The following is a 19,851-nucleotide window of genomic DNA, read 5'->3' on the forward strand; positions in this document are numbered from 1 at the left end:
CTTTGGAGCTTCTTTAGGGCTTTTGGTGCAGCCCTTAAATAAATACAACCTTTGAAAAGCATTTTAATTGTTTATGAAGCTGGCGTGCGAATGAGAGGTGAGACATGGGTTGTTTGTAGTTGAGGAAAGCAGATATTGCAGGGCAGGAAGGCTTTAAAGAAACAAGGGGAGAGAACCTTGGTTTTCCTCCATCAAAGACAACATGTGTGACAGCTTCCCTGTTCCTTTTCAGTGATGATAGTGTCAGATGTTACTTCTGACAGGTGGCTGGTGTAGCATCTTCAATATGTGCTTTGGATGCTCTGGTGTTCAGCTAGTTGGTACACAGCCACCTATGTGAGGCTGTTCCTGCATTCGTGCCTTTGGTTGGCCAGGAAGTGTGTCAGTTGTGTAATATTCTTATGGGTCTGTATGATTTTCACTTCTAGGGAAAGAAAATACCCCAGGAATTTGGTGATGGGGAAATTCCAAAATTTGATGGAGCAGGTTACGACAAAGACCTGATCGAAGCTCTTGAAAGAGACATTGTGTCAAGGAATCCAAGCATTCATTGGTATGAGGATTTTCTCAATTTAAGTGTTTTTGCTCATGTGAGAAAGGCGAGAAATTACCCATCTTCAAACTCCTAAAATAGGGAGACAAGATAATCTTCTACAGACAGGCAAAAATTAGATATTTTGCTTTAACAGTTTATTAATTTAAGTTAAGCTTTTGATGCTAATTGATATTAAGTGCAGTACATTCATTACAGGTACTGCTGAAATGAACATATGCTCCAGAGATCTTTAAAGATACTGCTTTGGTATTCACATTGTCCAAAACAATTTTTAATTAAGCAGCTCTGGGTAACTTGAGTTGAAAATAATTTTTTCCCTGTCTTCCAAAAGTGGATTCAATTTTAGGTCACAGTATGATAGGAGTGCTCTCATGAGGCATATGCTTGCATACTAAAAGAAATGGTACTAAGTGAAAAGCTTTTCTATTTCTCTTGTATAAAAATAGAAGAAATATAGTTGTATGAGAATCTTATACAAGTTTCTTCATCTTGCACAGGGATGACATAGCAGATTTGGAAGAAGCCAAGAAATTATTAAGAGAAGCTGTTGTTCTTCCAATGTGGATGCCTGATTTTTTCAAAGGGATCAGAAGACCTTGGAAGGTGAGAATTTATGTGGTGTTCTAGGAAATGGCAAGCTGTAGCTATGTGAGACTCCTGCTGTAATGTGTGGATGCCTGTAGCAAAGGCTAAAAGAAAAGATCATGAATTTGTTTATTAAATCCTCTCATAATGATTCATGTAAAAGGCACTGAAAGAAACAGCTGGAAGTGTATCTGGCCCTTAGAGTAAACTGTATTTTCTGTTTATTTCCTCACTTATAGCTTGTTGCTATTATAATACTTTCTATGTGCCAACCTGTAGACGTGAGCAAACAGATTATATTGGCCGAAGCAGAAATGCTTAACAGACAGCTCTACATAGACTTATGGTGTCCAGTTGTCATCACTTCCCAGAAGAAAGCAATCCTTGGACTGTTTTTCTCCAATGTTTCAACTGTCTCTCACTCAGACTGCAAACTGCAGCCTGCATGGTACAAGGAAGCAAGGACAGAGGGGGCCGGTCTGGTGACTTAGATTTGCAGCTGGGCATAGTTGCAGCTGGAGTGAGAAATTCAGAGTAGGAGAAGGAGTTGCAAACAGGGCAGCAGGAAGGATATAGGACTGAACTAGGCTGACTGACCAGAAGTGAGCCCAGTCTGGGTCTTGCTTAGAGCTAAGAAGGAAGGGGAGGGAGGAGTTTGGCGAGCATTTCTGTAAACAGCAAGCAGCATTATTTTGCTTCTAATGTGGAATGGACCGATGCTTGTTTGGGGAATACCTAGTCACAACACAAGGCCTTTTTGGTTATTGAGAAGCATTGCTGGGGAAAAGAGACTTGCAAATTGTCTGTTGCTCTGAGTGTGGAAGGAAGTGGCGTGTGTAGGGAATGCTGTGTGCATGAGTAGTTTCCTGTTCAGTATGCTGGTTCAGCAGTGTGTGTCGGATCTTGCTCTACTAACACTTGTTCTGTCTTTTCCTGATTGGTCCTTGTGCTTCCCTGGCTTATACCTAGGTCAGACTCAGCAGGAGCTGGGAGATTGCTGCTTGAGAGCTGCTACAGAGTTTTTAGTGAGTTGCAGGGAGGGAGCCCAAACATATACTCAGTGCAAACCTGGCCCAGCCTTTGGAGTTAGAGTGCTTGTGGTCAGTACCAGTGGCCTTGTGGTTACCCTTAGGGTTAACTGAGCTATCATCTTGGACAGAGCCTAGATGTTGTGGGTTACATGTGTAGGATGAGATTTTAGTGTATTTTGAACAGCTGCATCTCTTTCTTCTTGGCTTAGAGGAAGTTGATCCATACTCTTGTTATAGACTATGGGGGCCCCATCTGTCTAGTGTTCAAAATCTTCTAATGGAATAAAGATCTGCTCTGCTTTCTTTTCGCCTATTAGCATGCATAGAAGAGGCAGTGGCCATCGGTCTTTAAGGCAGGTATCTCAGCAGACTGTAGGAAATGTGAAAAATGCCACTGACCTTGTCTCCAAGTGCTGTGGCAGTGGATAAAGGAGCAACAGCTTGGTCCTTTAAAGAGTTACAGTCTCCATCTCTTTGCACGAGACTACCTTTTCCTACCAAGCAGTGTCACCTCTGAAAACCAGGTGGTTGTAGACATGGAAAAGATTCTAAGATTATTTCCTCTCTTCAGTCTGAAATGCAAATTGATTTCTGACAAGGCTATGAAGAGTCTTCATTGTTAGCCTTTTCCCTGGTGACTTGTGAAGCTGTAACTCTCATGAATTTATTTTTTCACACAGAACAGCATGTATTTTCCCTACTGTTGACCTCTGACTGTGCTATAAGGATGAAAAGTATTGAAGGGAAGGCTGTTTCTTGCAGTAATCAGTGTAGCAGCAGGCATTTGTTGAGCCTAGGAATTCAGGACAATAATTCAGGGAAAAAGGCAGCCAAAGCTGGTTTTGGATGCTCAGACTCCCCTGAGAACAATTCCCAAGACAGCCCTCACAGTTTGTGCTTGTATTCAGAGAACTGTGCCTTGTCTGAAGGAGCCAGCTGTCTTCCCTGATTCAACACAGGTGCTGTGTAGTTGCAGCCACGGGTTTCTGAGTGTCCATGGGTTTGCTCTTTCTGTTTCTCTGAAATGTTTTGTGCCAAGAAAGCCTGGTTGCTCACTGTGCTTCCCACTGCTCTGCTAGTGATTGTTACAACAACAAGAAGTAACCCTGCAGTGATTTCATCAAAACACTTACTCCCTGCGGTGCATTTCAGCTTCTTATTGGAATACTTTGGATTAACAGAGCCTTAGAGGAAGAATAAAGAAGTCTTTGTGTTTGTCAAGGATTTTAAATAGTAAGTGGCAGCCTCCTAGTTTGCAGAAAGAGCAACTTGATCCTATGTGTTTTTGTTTGCAGCCATGCACATCTTGTTTTGCTGTGAACTCAAGTTCTTTTTTTTTTTTTTTTCACTGATATTTCTACAGTCTCTATCCCCTGAGACCTTACTTTCCCCCTGGCTTTACACCTGGTGTGGCTGGTTTCCACCTGTGTTATGCACATGTATAATGCCACCAGTATCACGTGCAGGGTAACGCTTCCTGTAGTACTTAGCAGGAGGTGAAAAGCAATGGATGGGCTTCAGTTTTTGCATGTGTACCTGAAGCCAGGATTTGACCTTCCAGAGTAATGGAGAATTGAACCAATATCCCAAAAATGTCATTACTTCCCTATATCACCAGATCCTGCACTACACACAGTTTATCAAACATATGCTTTGAATGTGATTTGAATTGAGGTGAAGTTTTTAAAAAAATATTAAATGAACACATTTGAAGCTCAGAGAGAGCAGTAAGTCATCTCTGACCTGCATATTACAGGCTGAGTAGTTTTCACCCAGTCACTCCAGGGCTGTATTTGCAATATTGTTGTAATATCAGTATAACTCAAATCAGCATCTCAAATCAGAATGCCTGAGTGTTCACGGGGAGAAAAGAGAGTCCATTTGCTTTTTATGCTTGCTGCTCTGGAGCTTAGGAAACCTTGGACAGCCTGAGGAGTGACTTTGGACTGTTAGCTGTAGAGATGGCGTGTGAACATTTCTGATTTAATTTACCGATGAATGTATGTTGAGCTTGCATTAGCTAAGTATTAAATGGCAATAAAGGTATTAAGAGTTAATGGAAAATGGAATACAGAGAGGCTATTGCTTTTGAATGGGACATTTTTGAATAATTGCATTCCCGGTTGATTTGTTTTTATAGATCTCTTCCATGTCATTCTTTGTGCTTTTTGAAGTAGATTTTTGTGAGGAACAGATGAAATCTAATTTGCTATATGGCTTGCATTTAACAGATATTTTATTGCTGCGGCATTTTATGTAAGTTATTAATTGCAAAGCACATTATGATGTGCAATTCTAACACTAGCTAATTTGATTACCCTTGCAATACAGTACAATTTTAGGAAACTCTTGTTAGCATGTAATAAGATCTTGCAATTGGGAGGAGAAAAAAAAAAAAACCCAAGCTGCTTGAGCACTACATTTTCACTGATTTACTTAAAATCACAGAGCCCTATACTAGCACTGTGCAGAGCATGGAACAGTGTTTTGTCCTTCTCCAGTGCTGCTGCTGAAAGGGTTGGAAAGACTACCAATAAAGATGGCTGTATTTAGTAGTATTATCAAGAGTGATTAACCCATCTCAGTGATACAATCTTAACATGAGCTCTGAGAGAACTGTGTGTAAAACCAAAAAACTGTTTGTGTAATGATGGGTAAATGTGCTGAGCTGCAGACATGTGTGCTTCTTTCTTTCACAGACCACAGATGGAAAGATAGTCTGATGATGTGGATATAAGAGTTGTTTCTAGTTTAAAGCTTTCTGAATAATCACTGAAATTCAGATTAGGCTTTTGTGGGACTAAGCAGTAGTCCACATGAGCCACAGTTGCTTATCTGTAAAATAGGAATAGCAGTGCAGTCCAGTCATCCAGCATGATGAGGATGGTGTTTCATCCAGAAATTGCTATGATGCAGTAGTGTAGTCATAGGAACATTGAGATTGGGAGATTAATCAAAAAACAAACTGATGTATTCAGTGAATGCTCTCATGCAAATGTAAACATCAACCAGATTCATACATATTGTCAGGATATTTTGGGAAATTGTTTTTCTGTAGAAAATTTCTGTACTGAGGAAACTGAACTTACTGCAAAAGTATTTTGGTTTCTGTGAAACTTTCTCCTAAAGGGGCCTTTGTTCCAAAAACAGAGTTTACCATCTTCATCTGCCTGTGCAGCTCCTTGTGAGCTGGGAAAGGCCTATGTCTAGACTCTGATGCTGAGCAAGGCTGTAAATCTCTTGTCCATTTCCTAGATGTTAGGACAAGCAACAGGTACTGGCTTTTGTGGTTTTGACTCCAGTGGAGTGGTAAGAATGGCAGAACACTTCTACACTGTCCTCAAAAGCAGGATACTTGTCTTCTGTTTCCCACTGAGGAGGATTATGTTATTAATTTTAATCCAAATCTTAGCTCATATAGAGGTGTTGTGTAAAGTATCAATGACAAAGTTTTCTTAATTTGTTGTTCATTACCTTTGTTCTCACCTTTCAGGGTGTGCTGATGGTTGGTCCTCCTGGCACTGGCAAAACAATGCTAGCAAAAGCTGTTGCTACAGAGTGTGGGACAACATTCTTCAACGTGTCCTCCTCTACACTGACGTCTAAATACAGAGGCGAGTCTGAGAAGCTGGTCCGCCTCTTGTTTGAAATGGTATGTCCTCCATGATGTGCTCTGGGGCTCATTCAGCTGAGAAAGGACAGCACTCTTGGTTTCCTGCCTTTCCAGTAGCTTGCTGGAAGCATGGAGTTCACTGAACTGACACCCCCCAACCAATTAGAAAAACAGAATTTCTGGGTTTCCACATATGGTATGTTATTGAGGATTAAGAAGGAAATGCTTCATCACCCATGTTTAGGATACCATTTTCCACATTAAATCAAGAGTCGTGACCTCAACAGAAATTCAGTACTTGTTTGGTTATGGGGTAACAATCCCATGTGAAGTAGATTTGAAATTGGAAGGGGTTTGGAACATTTATTGTAGAAGCCATACATGTTTTTGTTCTGTTTTTATTCTGAATCATGGTCACAAGCCTCTCAGTGAAGCTGTGGGTGCAGTCCATCATGTAGGGTGTGTGAAGGACGTGTCCATGTAGGCTACACCTCTGGGACCCTCCCTGGACTCCTGTAATATTCACAGCTAAAACCTGAGTCTCTTGGGATTGCTGAGCTCCCTTCTGTCCCTTATGCCTAACCCTCACCAGCCTAAAACCTGGATGTGAAAACTGCTTGTATTATGTCAAGAAGAGTATCCTATTGTGGGAGTATTTCTTTTCCCCTTTCCAATGTCATTTGCTGGGGCAAGCCAACCAACACTGACCCAAGGAGTACAATTCAAAGTGTATAAACCTCAGCATGTGACAGTTTGTAAATGAAGGTCCTGAATTCCTCCCTTGTGACAGTCAGGGAAGATATGTATGCAGTACCTCCAGCAGGGCTGGGTTGTGGTCTGATGAGGGCCTGTGCTTGCTGAGCAGCCTTAACAGTGATGTTTTCATTTGAATAAAGGCACGGTTTTATGCGCCAACAACAATCTTCATTGATGAGATAGATTCCATCTGCAGCCGCAGAGGCACGTCTGACGAACACGAGGCCAGTCGCAGAGTCAAGTCAGAGCTGCTTGTGCAAATGGATGGTAACAAGGGCTTAGATCTGCCTTTGGGGCTGGGATGCTGCTTCTTTACAGGTGGGAATGTAAGAACTCGAGCCATCTGGAAAACCTGGCTTTATGCGTGAGAGAAAAATGAAGCACAACTTGAGATGAGTGTATTTTTGGAGTGTTCAACAACAGATAACTGAAAAGGGTGTTCTGCTTTATTTTTTTCTAAAATGGCTATTTTTAGGGTGACTTGAAAGCTCATAATAAAGAGACACAGACTGCACGAGAAGCAGATAATGGAGATTTGTGCAGTTTAATGCAGGTATTTAATTTGTATTCAGTTTAAACAAAATTCTGCCCTTTGCTAGACTCTCTAACTGTGGAACCCCATTGTGAGATCTGCTTTGCTGTATTCTATGATGGCAGCTAATACTACCCTTTTAAGTCAGATGTAGTACCTGTTTTGTGCAGGTGCACACAGCAAGCATGACCATCTAAGGAATATTGTATGGTGTAGAGGTTTGATAGCCACCTTTATATTGCAGCTATCATGAACTGCTGTATAAACTGCTGTATATAAATTACTATTTTAAATGTTCTCAAATTTGCAGGTTCATTGTGGTAAGCTCAGGATAGGAAAGCTTTTGGTCTCTTTGAGCAGTCCTCACTTGGTAAGCTGAGTGACTCCTGTTTCTTCTATGACCAGACTCGACAGAGATAGCACTGTCAGTGGGACTAGTAGGGCTACACTCACATATTGCTGTGTTATTAGCAGTGTCCAAGAAAGCCCTCCCCTTACTCAGCAAAATAATGAACTGTCCTTCTCTCTGTGATAATGATGGTCTTGTGACACCTAGCTATGGGAAGTTTGGAAAGGACTACAGAGAGCTGTTGCTTAATTTTGTCCAGGCTATGTTTGTCTGTGCAGTCTTTCTCAGCAAGCATCTCCATCAATAAGAGCTCTGGAGTAAAATTGCTCTGAACTGTTGTGCTTGCAGGGGTAGGTGGTGCTCTGGAAAACGATGACCCTTCCAAGATGGTTATGGTATTATCTGCTACAAATTTTCCCTGGGACATTGACGAAGCTCTCCGACGAAGACTGGAGAAGAGGATTTATATACCTTTGCCCACAGGTGTGTTTGATAAGACCATTTTCTTTTCCTCTCTATACAAGATGAGTTTAGGATAACTGCAGGACTGTTGTGCTTGTAAGGAGTCCTGATGGTTTTGTGATGAGCAGTGTAATTCAGGGGTTAATCATTTGTCTGGATCGCTTTATTTTTAAAGAGTGGAAAAAAGAGAAATGCTGCTTGCTTGGGGGCTGAAAAACAAAGAGCTGTGGCATTTCATTGCAAGCCATTGATGGGTTCTTATATTTTGAAAGAGAGATAGTTTTAATGAGCCTGGAATTATTTTAAATGTTTAACAGTCAGCCCTTGAGTGATCATCAAAGGCAGCCTTTGGACATGTTCACAAATATTGCAAATGCACTCCATGCCCTTGCAGACAAATGGAAAGAAGTAGATCCATGAATTTTCACTTACAGGCTTAGTTCATTGCAAATCACTGCTTGCTTGCCTTTATTACTGTGCTTCCAGTCACTCAGAATGCAGCAGGCTGATTGCTTTCCTGCCCTAAGACATCTCAGCTTGTATTGTCTTTCCTAGCTGTCATTCACCTGTCCTATTAATTTTGAGATTCCTATCACTTGAAGTTTGCATAGCTCCCTTTCTTCTTGGTACAGTGGATGCCTCATCTGCCTGCATGAGCACTCAAGATAACAAGATGCATGTCCATGGTGACAGTGGTTGTGATTGAGTTTAGCAGGTCTAAGGACACTTAATAGTTCTACAGCTTGTCTGTGCAGCTTACAGGCAGTAACAGCCCCTAACAGGATGCCTGCCTTTATCACCAATTAGTTTAAAATCCTATCAGCTCTTCCTCTTGTTTCTAATTAAACCAGATTGTTTTTTAACACAGTGTATTACACCCTGGACAACATAGGAGATATGATCTGGTTTTATTTCCAGTCTTAGTTCCTGTTGTATCTATTCTGCAAGTAAGAATGTTGTGCTACTCTGGGCAAGTCTGAGTGATGCATCTGTAACTGTGTTGTGTGATTTGATGTAGTCAGGCATTTTAACTGAAAAAGTGGCATGTAGCATATATATGCACCTGTGTATTGTGGAATTTGATGCAAGCATATATTCTGTAGTGTTTAATTTTCAAAATGCTGCACAGACTTGCTTAGCCCCACAGCAACAATTAGAAGAATGTTCTCTGATGCAGGATACTCTCTGCAGGTATGCTGTGTGTACATTGTGCCCTCTAAATAATAAATCACCATTTTATAGCTAGTGCCAGTTGTGTGTGATGGATAACTCTGTGCTCTTGACAGTTCTGCAAAGCACACAAAACCAGCAGCTCTAGAGAAGCTTTCTATTTTCTTTTGTATTTCTCCTTCCCCAAAAGTTAAAAAAATAAGAATTAGGGGCAACAATGAATAAAACATAATGTATTTTATTGGGCATTTCTTTAAGACATTTAGCCTTTCCTACTGCTACTTCTTCTGTTGCGGTTGTCCTTTTTTATAGGTCATAAAAATTGATCACTTGGAGAATAAAGATGCTGAGCTGGCGTATTTTTCCTGTACACTGAAAGCCAGGAAACCAGTCATCCTCTTCTTTCCCACCCTTGTGCACAGTAACACAGAGCCCTAAGCTGTCAAATTCCCTCTTACAAGCTTAGGCTGCTTAACATGTGCACCCAAATGCACATATGCACGTGCCCCCTGCAAGAGAAATGGTTAATTGACTGCATAAGTGCTCATTTACACAGCTGGTTATCACTGTGTGCACACTGCATCTGGATAGGAAAGTGGGATACCAAGACATTTCTATCAAAAATTTATTAATATAGGTTTATTAATGTGTCTGTTTTCTATCAACTTCAGCTGATTTCTTGGTCACAACTGAATAAACGGAATAAACTGAATAAACTGCTTAAACGTATGCTTAAAGTTCAGCCAGTTGTTAAGGGGTTTGTGCTGTCTGAAGCTTTTTTAATAGAATCCTTATTGTAGTTCTAATGAAACCCTGCAGTCAAACCCTCGAATAGGAGTGGATCCAAAGGGATGTGAAAAGAAACAGAAATTTGTAGGATTGTGCTTTTGTGCCCTTGGGTAATATGCGACCAAATGCTTTATCACCTGAGACATAACAGACATTTGTAGTGACAGATCACTTTTACAAATACCTCTCGACCATGCTGTTTTAATATACTGCATTTAACCAAATACTTTACTGGATTTGATTGCACACTTCACTATGACTTGTTCTCTCCCTTTTCTTGTATTGAACTCTTTTGTTCATACTTTTCACTGAAAAATCTAGGTTGTGTTTATATCTTTTTTTAGTGTAACTCTTGCCAGTCTTCAAACAAATATTTTTATGTTCTAGCAAAAGGCAGAGCAGAACTACTGAAGATTAATCTTCGGGAAGTAGAACTAGATCCTGATATCAGCCTTGAAGAAATTGCAGAGAAGATTGAAGGCTATTCTGGTGCTGATATCACTAATGTTTGCAGGTAACACATTGCCCTTAATTTGCAAATAGAACTGCATGGAAAGTCATCGTTTGCATTATATGATGAAAGGCAATACCTACTACAGCTGAAGCCATGCTCACAGTGTCTGTGTATTAGGCTCACATCTATTTACTGTATTCATGTATTACTGTCATGTGGAGTGGTCCAAATACCATGGACTCTTTCTGTGAGATGTGTTTTTCTTGAATCTGAAGTGAAAAAAGTTATCTGAGCTAATCTCATGTTACAATTGGCTGCATTTACTGTAGTTATCTGCATTTGTTAATGTAGTGCAAAGCAGATTGTTGGGTTTTTTTTTAAATCCCATTAGTTTAAGAGCTAGACCATAATCCAAAAAAATACCTTTCACAGAACACTTCTTTGGGACTTCTATGTGCTGCATGTTTGGACAGCCCCCAGTGCAGCTGAGTCTTGGTGTCTACCTGAATCTTCTAGGTCCAAGGGGGATATAGATTATAATATTAGTATTTAATTTATTTCTGTCCTGTTGCCACAATTTATTTCATTTTTGGCAAATCAGTCTTTTCTGGTGAAGGGTAGGTATTTGAAGAAACTTATCTGAAGGAAGTCTATGTCTCTTAAGAATCCTGCCAAGAGAAACTGAGCCTGTAAGAGTATGGCTTGGGAATCTTTTTTGTTCTGCCCCTGCTGCCTTCCTGAAAATGTGAAATCACTCCATGGATTTGAAAACTCGGTGTGTGTCACGTAGTAGTGAAATTACCTTTCTCCCTAAGGCTTGTGTTATCCCTTGCTGGGAAAAACCTGGGGAAAGAGAAAATGTAATTTCAGACTGCCTGTGGGCCACAGTGTGAGAAAATGAGCAGTGTTCTTCAAGCTGATGGGCCAGGCTGGCAGGATCTGAGCTGGGGAGGAGTCACAGAGCAGGCAAAACATGAGGAGCCACAGGCACCCATGGCCTCAGCACTGCAGGGCCATGTGATGCTGTGTCTGATGCCTCCTGCTCTGCCCTTCACACATCCAGCTGCTATGGACAAGCAGGCAGCTGAGCTGGGCTGCACTCTTAACCCTTGCTGACTGTCCTTTTGGGCCACACTGCAGGGAGAAAGTTGAAGTCTAAAAGAAATGCAGTGTAAAAATCCAGATTACTTTAAAAAAAAAGTCTTTGAGTTTGTCTCCCACCCTGCCCTTTTCTGCTCTAAAGCTGTAAAATTTCATCTCCATGAATCATTGTAAAAGGTTTTCAGTTTTATAGTTTTAATTATCTCTGCACATTTACCATATGCTTAAATGGGTTTTGGTGCCAGTGCATTCTTTATGTTGAATTAATATAGTGATCTGGGAACATGGAAGCTACAAAACATGTGAACTGCATCTTCTATGGTAAATAAATGCTGTCTTAAGTGTTCCTGCCACTGGTTTCTAGCAAGAGTATGCAATCAAAATTCATAGGCTTACAGCACATTCTGCTAGCAATTAGCTGCCATGCATTGTCCTGTATTTCCAGGGATGCATCTTTAATGGCAATGAGGAGACGTATTAATGGCTTAACTCCAGAAGAGATTCGTGCACTTTCTAAAGAAGAGCTTCAGATGCCGGTTACCAAGGGGGACTTTGAGCTGGCTCTGAAGAAAATCTCCAAATCTGTTTCTGCTGCAGACCTGGAGAAGTATGAAAAATGGATGGCGGAGTTTGGATCTGCTTAATCTCAGTGACAGCTTTCCTTCGCTGGAGTTTTATGGTTTTTGTTGTTCTCACTTTCAAAATGAGTTAGAAATCTTTTTAAAGGTTTAATAAAAGGTCTGCCTCTGCCCTCATCCCACCCCTTTCTGCTGACAGGATCTTTTAAGCTGTTTGCCTTTAAAGGGAATGAGCACAATAATGAGCTGATATTGTAAAAGATATTTTATCTCTGAAGTAGAAAAATAAGACAAACAGGAAGGGAAAAATCATACTTCTGAGGGTAGTCTTTTTAATTTTCAAATGAAGAGCAGTGTTACTTAACTTCCTCCTAGTCATTTTTTTATGGCTGGAGTCAATAAATCAGCTGGGGGATGTGACTCCAGAGGAACAGAGAAGGGCTTGATGTACCCCCCCTGCTCTTAAGTGCTGCTTCTGCCTCCCTTGAATGTGGCATCCAAGTTATTATTCTTTCTCTCTGTGCTCAGATATTCAGAGCAAAGCCTGTGGATTAATTGGCATTACACAGAGGAAATGAGGATCAGTTTTCCATCAAGACATGGGCCTGACTCTCCTCTCATGTACTCCCATTTGGAACTGATATCACTTCAGACTGTTATCAGTGTTACCTGCAATGACTCCTGATGGGAATGAGAGGGAAAGCAAAAGGCATGGATTGTTCTTAGTCTGGTTTATGCTTGTTCTCTGAACATAGTTTGAACCTGTTTGACCAGTAGGCACTTTGACTTAGGTTATAACTTGCACTTTTATGCTTATGTATCATCTTGTGCTTTGTCTGTGCTATCTAAATGTAATTGTTATTACTATTATTATTATTATTATTATTTTAGTACTAAGAGTTTAATAAAGACACTAATTTCAAGGTTTTATTTAAAACACAATGCTGTCTTTAGAACAAATGGCTGTGAACTTCCACTTCTGATTAGATTTGAACTTTTTCCTAGCATTACTAGGCAATGGGACTTTTACCTTTTTATGTTGTAGAACTGTTCATGCATAATTTTTTTTTTTTGTGAAGGTGTCTTAAAAATGTATAAATATTACTGGTTTAGTAATATTTAGAAGATAATCTGTATGATCTCATTAATGTTCTTAACTGTTTCTTCCCTTCCCTCATACAAGTGCAGTGATGAGAAGGGTTCTAAGGTCTAGCATGAGAAATCCTCTCTAGAGTGTACCTGTCACACTGACTGTATGAGCTTTTCACAGACTCAGCCTGTGAGTCTGGCACATGACGTTTTCCTGTGGTAGGAATGTGAAGGAGTGGTCAGACAACCAGATTTACAGAGAAACATGCAAACTCTCAGGTTTTTGGTGATGTTGTGAGCTAGGCCTTAAGTATTTTGGTGGATGTGAAGTGCCCTGCAGCTTGGTAGGTATTCAACCCTTCAGCTCTCTGTGGAGACTCCTAGTGACACAGACAGATGTGATGGAGTAAGAAACACACAGCACTCCTTATTGAATGGGAATGTATCATTATTTGCTCCTTTTTGTTAGTCCTCAGAAGTTCCCAATAATGTCAGTAATTCAGCCCAATGGTCTCTTGGGCCATGACATGTTAACACTACGACAAAAAACCTTAAATCACATACTTTGTTTGCTCAGGGAAGTGGTAAAATCACCATCCCTGGGAGTGTTTAAAAAATGTGTAGATGTGGCACTTGGGGACATGTGAACATTTTGACCTGTCAGTACTGGGTTAATGGTCAGATTTCATGATCTGAGAGGTCTTCTCCAGCCTTAGTGATTCTATAATTCCTCACAGGGAATAACTGGACCTTTATAGAGAGAAAGCTCTGAAAATATTGCTATGGACTCTGATTTTTTCCTTGTGAAGCTGTAGGCAGCCACAGTTGTTCTTTATTTGTTTGACTGCAGTAGACATTAGTAAAGCTACACAAAATCTTTTGTGGCCAATACCAGATTAGCACTATGGGATCTCTCACTAAAGAGGCCATTGCTGCTCAAGGAGCTTAATCTACACAACCAAGATGTAAAAGTGAGTTGACATGAATGCCAGTAATAACCCTACTCAGCTGCCCAAGGGCAGTGCTGGGATTCAGCAGTTGCTGCTTACTAAGGTCTAAGTTCCAGTTTGCTCAGTTTCACATTGCAAGCAGCAGTGACCTTCCTACTGATCAAAGCACAGCACTTGGTGAAAATGTCAGTCCTTAGCTCTTTGATGAACCTTCTACCTTAAGGCATTAAACTTCCCTCTTGGCTATTAAGCAAAATTCACTGTACTGGGCATTCCCTTTAGTAGGAATTATTCAGGTGCTGCAGTCTTTTTCTCTAAAGGTCATGGTTTCTACCCCAGAAATGTTTTTACTGTATAGGTCCATTCATCCTTTATAGCTGTAGATGTTTATGATGGTTGTGCCCCAGAATTACTGACATGACTTGGCCTTGCTAGATCAGGCACCCCAGAAGGCTAAGACCATCACTCCCTTTCAGGAAAGGGAGTTGTCCTTATATGCTGACCCTTTCATCTTTACCAAGTCATGCTGGCACACCCACCTAGGTGGGCTTGGAGACTGGGTTATTCACTCCAGGGGAGCCAGCATTGGGTGCAGCAAGGAGCAGCCCGGGAAGGAAGGGCAGCCAACAGCGGCAGCAGCTCAAGGCCCAGAGGATGATCTTATGGCTCAAAGTTCACATCCCAGTGCTGGAGACCCTTGTGCAAGGACACTGGATTCCCTGGAGAGCAATGTACCAGCATGTCACAGCCTGCTGCAACTCTGCTCAGTCTGTGCCTGTTTGTGTATGGAGATCATCCACAGGCGTGGGGTACGCACACACAATAGGTGGTGCTTCAGTAGTTGTGCCTAGATTACTTAAAAAACATGCCTTAGAGCTGTGTTCATGTGTTCTCTAAACATCTGTGAAGGCCCTCTTGGGTGGCACTGTTAGTTTTTGTACAGTATGTGATCTGGTTGTATGAAGTAATAAATGTGTGCTAGAGTCTGTCTTGCTCGAGTGGGGCTGGGAGTGCTTTGCTGCTGACTGCTTCCAAAGGCTGCCATACATGTGGATCTCTTCAGTATGTCATGGTGCCCTTTCACCAAAGTCCTTGATGGAGAGCAGTTAAAATCTGGGGTTTTTGGATAAAGCTGTCCTCAATGCTTTCTCTCTAAATTGGCCTTTTGTTGCCACAAGCTGTAAAATGGAGAATACTCCAATGCCCACCACATGGAAGGGAGGGTAGGGGAAAGCAGAGGCCCCAGCAAATGTTCAGTGTTAGCACCTGATTCAGACCTCACAGAACCAGGCAGCCTTTTTTATTACTTGCCCCTGGGCTGGAAGTATAATCAGGCTCCAAAGAAGTTGTATCATCAGCTGCCTGCTAACCAGGAGACTTTCAAGAGCAAAACTTCTATTAGGAAGGAGCTTTCAAACTTGGAAAGAGACCCTGTGTCTCCTGGGACTGAGTTGATTATTTGAATTTTCTCACTAACTTCCTTATGAAAGAATGGAGTTTCCAGTATTTCATAATGCTTCAAACATGAAAGAGTGAGCAAAGGAAATGCTGATCAGGGGATTTCAGGAGAGGTCAAATCTTTGCATAGGAAGTTCAGCTCACCCCAGTTTAAAAGGGACTGAAATAGCAAAGGTGCACTGACTTGTTCTGATCATGGGAAAGATGAAAGAGCTTGTGTGCTGTAAAGAAGTCCTCCATCAAATGAGCAAAGACTTTGTGGTACAATCCAGGCATGAGGATGTGGAAGCAGATGAAGAAATAGTGATTTTTTTGAATCTGTTATTGGAATAAGCCACCCTCAATCAGATTGTGAATGGAGATGTTTTTTCAGAGCTGTAGTGCCAAATAAATACGTGATGAACACGCAGGTGACACCATGCTGCGGGGGAGCGGGCAGGGAGCCTGGGAGTCCTAGAGCTGCACACTGGTGTAAAGTGGCTGTCAGCACCACAGCAGCAGCTGTGAGGGTGAGCTGTCCACCAGGCAGCCCTGTGGTGCAGAGTGGAGCCAAGGTGGACAAGAGTAGCCTCAGTGGTGCTCTGGAATGAAGCAGACTGCTGGTGCAAAGGCAGGGTGCTGGTGCAGTTCAGAGAACGTCTCCCACGGCCATTTCCCTGTGCATGGTTGGGGTTTCACTGGAGCGCTGTGCAAAAGCTTGGCCATCACTGTGGATGCCTCAGTCACCCGTGCTCAGAGCCCAGCTGCCACACACAGCACAGCTAACAGAGCTGCAGCAGCAAGGGGTGCTCCTGCATCCCACAGCACTGGAACCCTCTCCACCTTCTGGGCCTCCCTGGTTTTGTGTGCTGGTTGTGACCTGTTCTTGCGACCCACTCAGTGCATACATCATGGTTCAGTACCTCTAACCGAGGAGTTTCTTTGTGTGCAGGACAGAGCTGTCTTTTGGTCAGCTAAAGTGCCATGCTTCTACATGTCTGCATGAAGGTGTCTTGGAAACATTCAGGCAATTTTCCTCTTCTTTAGAAGGCCCTAGCTAGCATTAAAAGCAGATGGGATTAAATATCTTGGCTAGCCTGGTTCCCAATGCAAGAAAACTTACCTCAGCAGCCAAGGAGGTGCCACAACAAAAGTTCTGTCTTTGTTATGAAGTGGCAAAATGTGGGGATATTCTCATTCCTACTGCACAGGCAGAGTTAGGGTTGTATCATGTCCAAGGTCTGTTTCCTGGTTTTTGTGTATTTGTGATTTCTTTGTTGCAGTAGGAACATTTTTCTCAGAGTTACGGGGAAGCCATGGGGTATTTGTTCAGTGTCTGGATTAGGATTTTGGAGATCCCATGATCTGGCTGGTACATGAAGCAACTGAACCCATTCCCAGGATGCTTACTTTTGGAGGAACTCATCATGCATCCTGCCTGACTGGATGTACAGTAAGCAGTGTAGCTTTGTGCAAACTCATATAAATATAATATTTAGAATATTTGTTTGACAAAGAGAGAAATTTTTACTGCCAGTTTGCAATTGTATTGCTCTCATTTGTAAGCAGCCCCTTGCATATGTTGTTTGAGGTAAAAGAAAATGTCTTGGAAGTAGGATTTTTTCTGAACTTGACTTTGGAGAGCAAAAAAGGTAGAAAAATATTTGCCTAGAGGAAGATACAAGAGTACTGAAGACATGGAGATTTGCAATTTCTTCTTTTTGTGGCTGTCCTTTTTGTTGCACTGCTGGGCTGTGCTTTCTGTTTCCAATTTGTTTTGAAATAATTACCATTGTTTATCCGTCTCTCAGACAGCCTTTGCAGATGATTTGGTTCCACAGAGCCCTCTTTTGCTTGGCTGTTGGTGTTCTGGCACAGCATGCTGTGTGACATCTGACTGAACAGGCTGATGGCAAGAGATCTTCCTTGTGAAGGAAAGGTCACCCAAATGGTGAAGGTGAGAAGAACAGCACAGAATACCAACTGGGCTGGTGGGAACAGAAACCATAGCAACTCTACACAGGGTTTATAAATACAACCAAGAAGAAAAGGGGAATACCCTCAAGGAGATGCTGACAATGCCACACCATGCATATTGATAAAAGTGTGGGTCTTTGTGTCTTCACCAGTGAGCAGAAGCTACGTAAGAGGGTGGAAGTGGCTCAAAGGAAACCAATTCCAAGCACTGCCAACAGCTTTCATCACCCAGCCTTGCTGCTTTAAAGCATGACAGTCTCCAGGGGCCAATTTATCACTGCTGCTACAAAAGCTGCCTTTTAGATAATCAAACTGGACTTTCTAAAAGCTTGCTGCCTGTCTTGAAATGTCTTCAGACTTTGGCATGTGGTGGGACCGGAGCTGTGCTTGGAGGGCTAGAAGAATAAGGCAATGTTAATAGGGGTGTATTTCTGTAGGGTCCTGGGGCTTTGTTGTGCTGGGTACAATTTGGGTGTGCAAGAAGAGATACTTCAAATGCTTATGGGGAGCTGAGATGGTAGAATGATGGGGAGGGAGGTGGAAGGTCCTGGGATCAGTGGAGAAGACAAAACTGTCCCAGTTTCCAACCCAAAGGCAGACAGTAGTATTTCTCAGTTGCTTTTGATTTGCAGCCCCCCAGCATTTTTTGTACTGAGGCTGAAGATCTCTGTATTGTGAATTAAATAGAGCAAGTTTTTCTTTTCTTTAATAGAGCAGGTTTGTTTTTCTTAAATACCTTTTGCAGACCCTTAATAGTTGCTCCTGTGAGCCACAGATGATGGTCTGAAAAGCACTGGCCCACAACATCCTAATCTTGCCTGAATTTCTTATGGAAGATAGTCTATAATGGATGGTGTTGATTTTATTTTCTACTTGTTAGTTTGCTCAGGAAGATGAAGATCAGTGAATGTGAGGTGCTTCTGGCGAGTTTATTTACGGTGTGTTTTCTTCTGTGCAGATTAGCATTTCATCAGCATATGGCTCAGCTATTTAAAATAAATATTTGGCTTTCCTTAAATTATGCTTGTGTAGAAAGGTCCCTGGGTATGCATATCTGTCCCTCTGTTGTATCTAATTAGACATTTCTGCCATGGTGCTGCAGGACCAGTCTCCTTCCCCCTTGCTGAGGAGCCAAGAGCCTGCTCTTCCCCTGCCTGAGGGATCTGTGTGCCTCACCTCTGGGAGGAAAAAAGGCAGGAAATTGTCCCCTTCCCTGTGGGGCTGCCAGCCCCAGCCACACTCTGGTGGCACTGCCAGGTCAGCCTCCCTCCTTACATCCTGGGAATTCAGATCTATTTAAACTGGGAATTGCCCAGCTTAAGCAAATTCTTGGCATCCCCTCCAGGCTCCCCTCCTTCACCTGCCAAGGCAGCTGTGCTTTTGCAAAGCACAGCCCCGAGTGGAGCCTGTGGGAGCAAACTGTGTGCAGAAGGCTGGGGAGGAGCTCAGGCAGTGTTGGGGTAGGATGGGATGCTGGGCTGCAGCCCTGTGTGCCCACCCAGTCCAGGCAGGGGAAATCAGTGGTGAGGAGAGGGAGCAGCATTCCCTCAGGCATGCAATATAGATGTGGATGGGAGAAGAGTAGGAAACTTATTTTAAAACAAAGGAACAAATGACAAACTAATCAGTTTTAAGATGGAATGGAGCCTGTAACCCAGGAGGCCTTTTACATCTCTTTGGCATATCCAGATGTTTTGTTTTCTCACAGATGATTTGGAACTTGTTTCCAATCTAAGTCCTCACTTGATTTGTATCCATTTGATCTTGTGCTGATAGCGCTGTCTAACAAATATTTCTCACTCCCTGATATTTGTTGTACATCCCTGAATTCTTTCATAGACTCACCATATAAAGCAATACCTTGTGCTTTGTTGTACTGCACAAACTCCTTCAGGCTCTTGTACAAACTGGATCCTCCTCAGCACCCTTCCTTTCTGACTGTTCTTTATTTAACACAGATCATCAGGAGGGTTACATTGTGGCTCCATAAGCCACACATAGCAAGTTACCCAGTAAGGCAAAGAAAAAAAGAAAATGCTGTCATGGTACATTCCTGTAATGAAGCAAATAAACCAAGTATTTGGTTTTATGGCATGCAGGAGGGCAGGAGGTTTGGGTATAATTGCACAGCAAACAGGCCTCATTAGATAACTGAGGCATTCATAAGCAATGGGATACACGGGGAAGTGGTTGAAGATGCAGGAGCTCTCCAGAGAGCAGCAATAAAAAAGATGTGGATATTCTCTTTGCAGGGGATGCAGCTACATGCACCCACATGGTTGGAGACCACAGCATTTTTGTGGATGTTTGGATGCTGCCCAGGCAAAAGGGAAAAAATATTTGGGACCAGCTAACACAGTCCAGGGGTCCATGGCCACCAGAAACCAGGGATGAATGTGAGTGGGTAGGAACAGGATGGATA

The 19,851-nt window shown here is 42.2% G+C and overlaps 1 protein-coding gene across 2 annotated transcripts in view; it reads left to right on the top strand.

The window, feature by feature from the left end:
- KATNAL1 (katanin catalytic subunit A1 like 1) overlaps nucleotides 1-15,010 on the top strand; it is a 39,777-nt gene extending 24,767 nt beyond the window's left edge. For both annotated transcript variants that reach the window (XM_054654633.2, XM_077173822.1), the window contains 7 exons: nucleotides 429-553; nucleotides 1,054-1,159; nucleotides 5,666-5,824; nucleotides 6,682-6,808; nucleotides 7,771-7,905; nucleotides 10,231-10,357; nucleotides 11,844-15,010. In XM_054654633.2, coding sequence (XP_054510608.1) covers nucleotides 429-553; nucleotides 1,054-1,159; nucleotides 5,666-5,824; nucleotides 6,682-6,808; nucleotides 7,771-7,905; nucleotides 10,231-10,357; nucleotides 11,844-12,042 — 978 coding nt within the window. In that variant the 3' untranslated portion in view covers nucleotides 12,043-15,010. The remainder of the gene's footprint in view (nucleotides 1-428; nucleotides 554-1,053; nucleotides 1,160-5,665; nucleotides 5,825-6,681; nucleotides 6,809-7,770; nucleotides 7,906-10,230; nucleotides 10,358-11,843) is intronic.
- Nucleotides 15,011-19,851: the final 4,841 nt, after the last annotated feature.

Source organism: Agelaius phoeniceus, chromosome 2 (assembly GCF_051311805.1).
Source record: "Agelaius phoeniceus isolate bAgePho1 chromosome 2, bAgePho1.hap1, whole genome shotgun sequence".
NCBI classification, from domain to species: Eukaryota; Metazoa; Chordata; class Aves; order Passeriformes; family Icteridae; genus Agelaius; species Agelaius phoeniceus.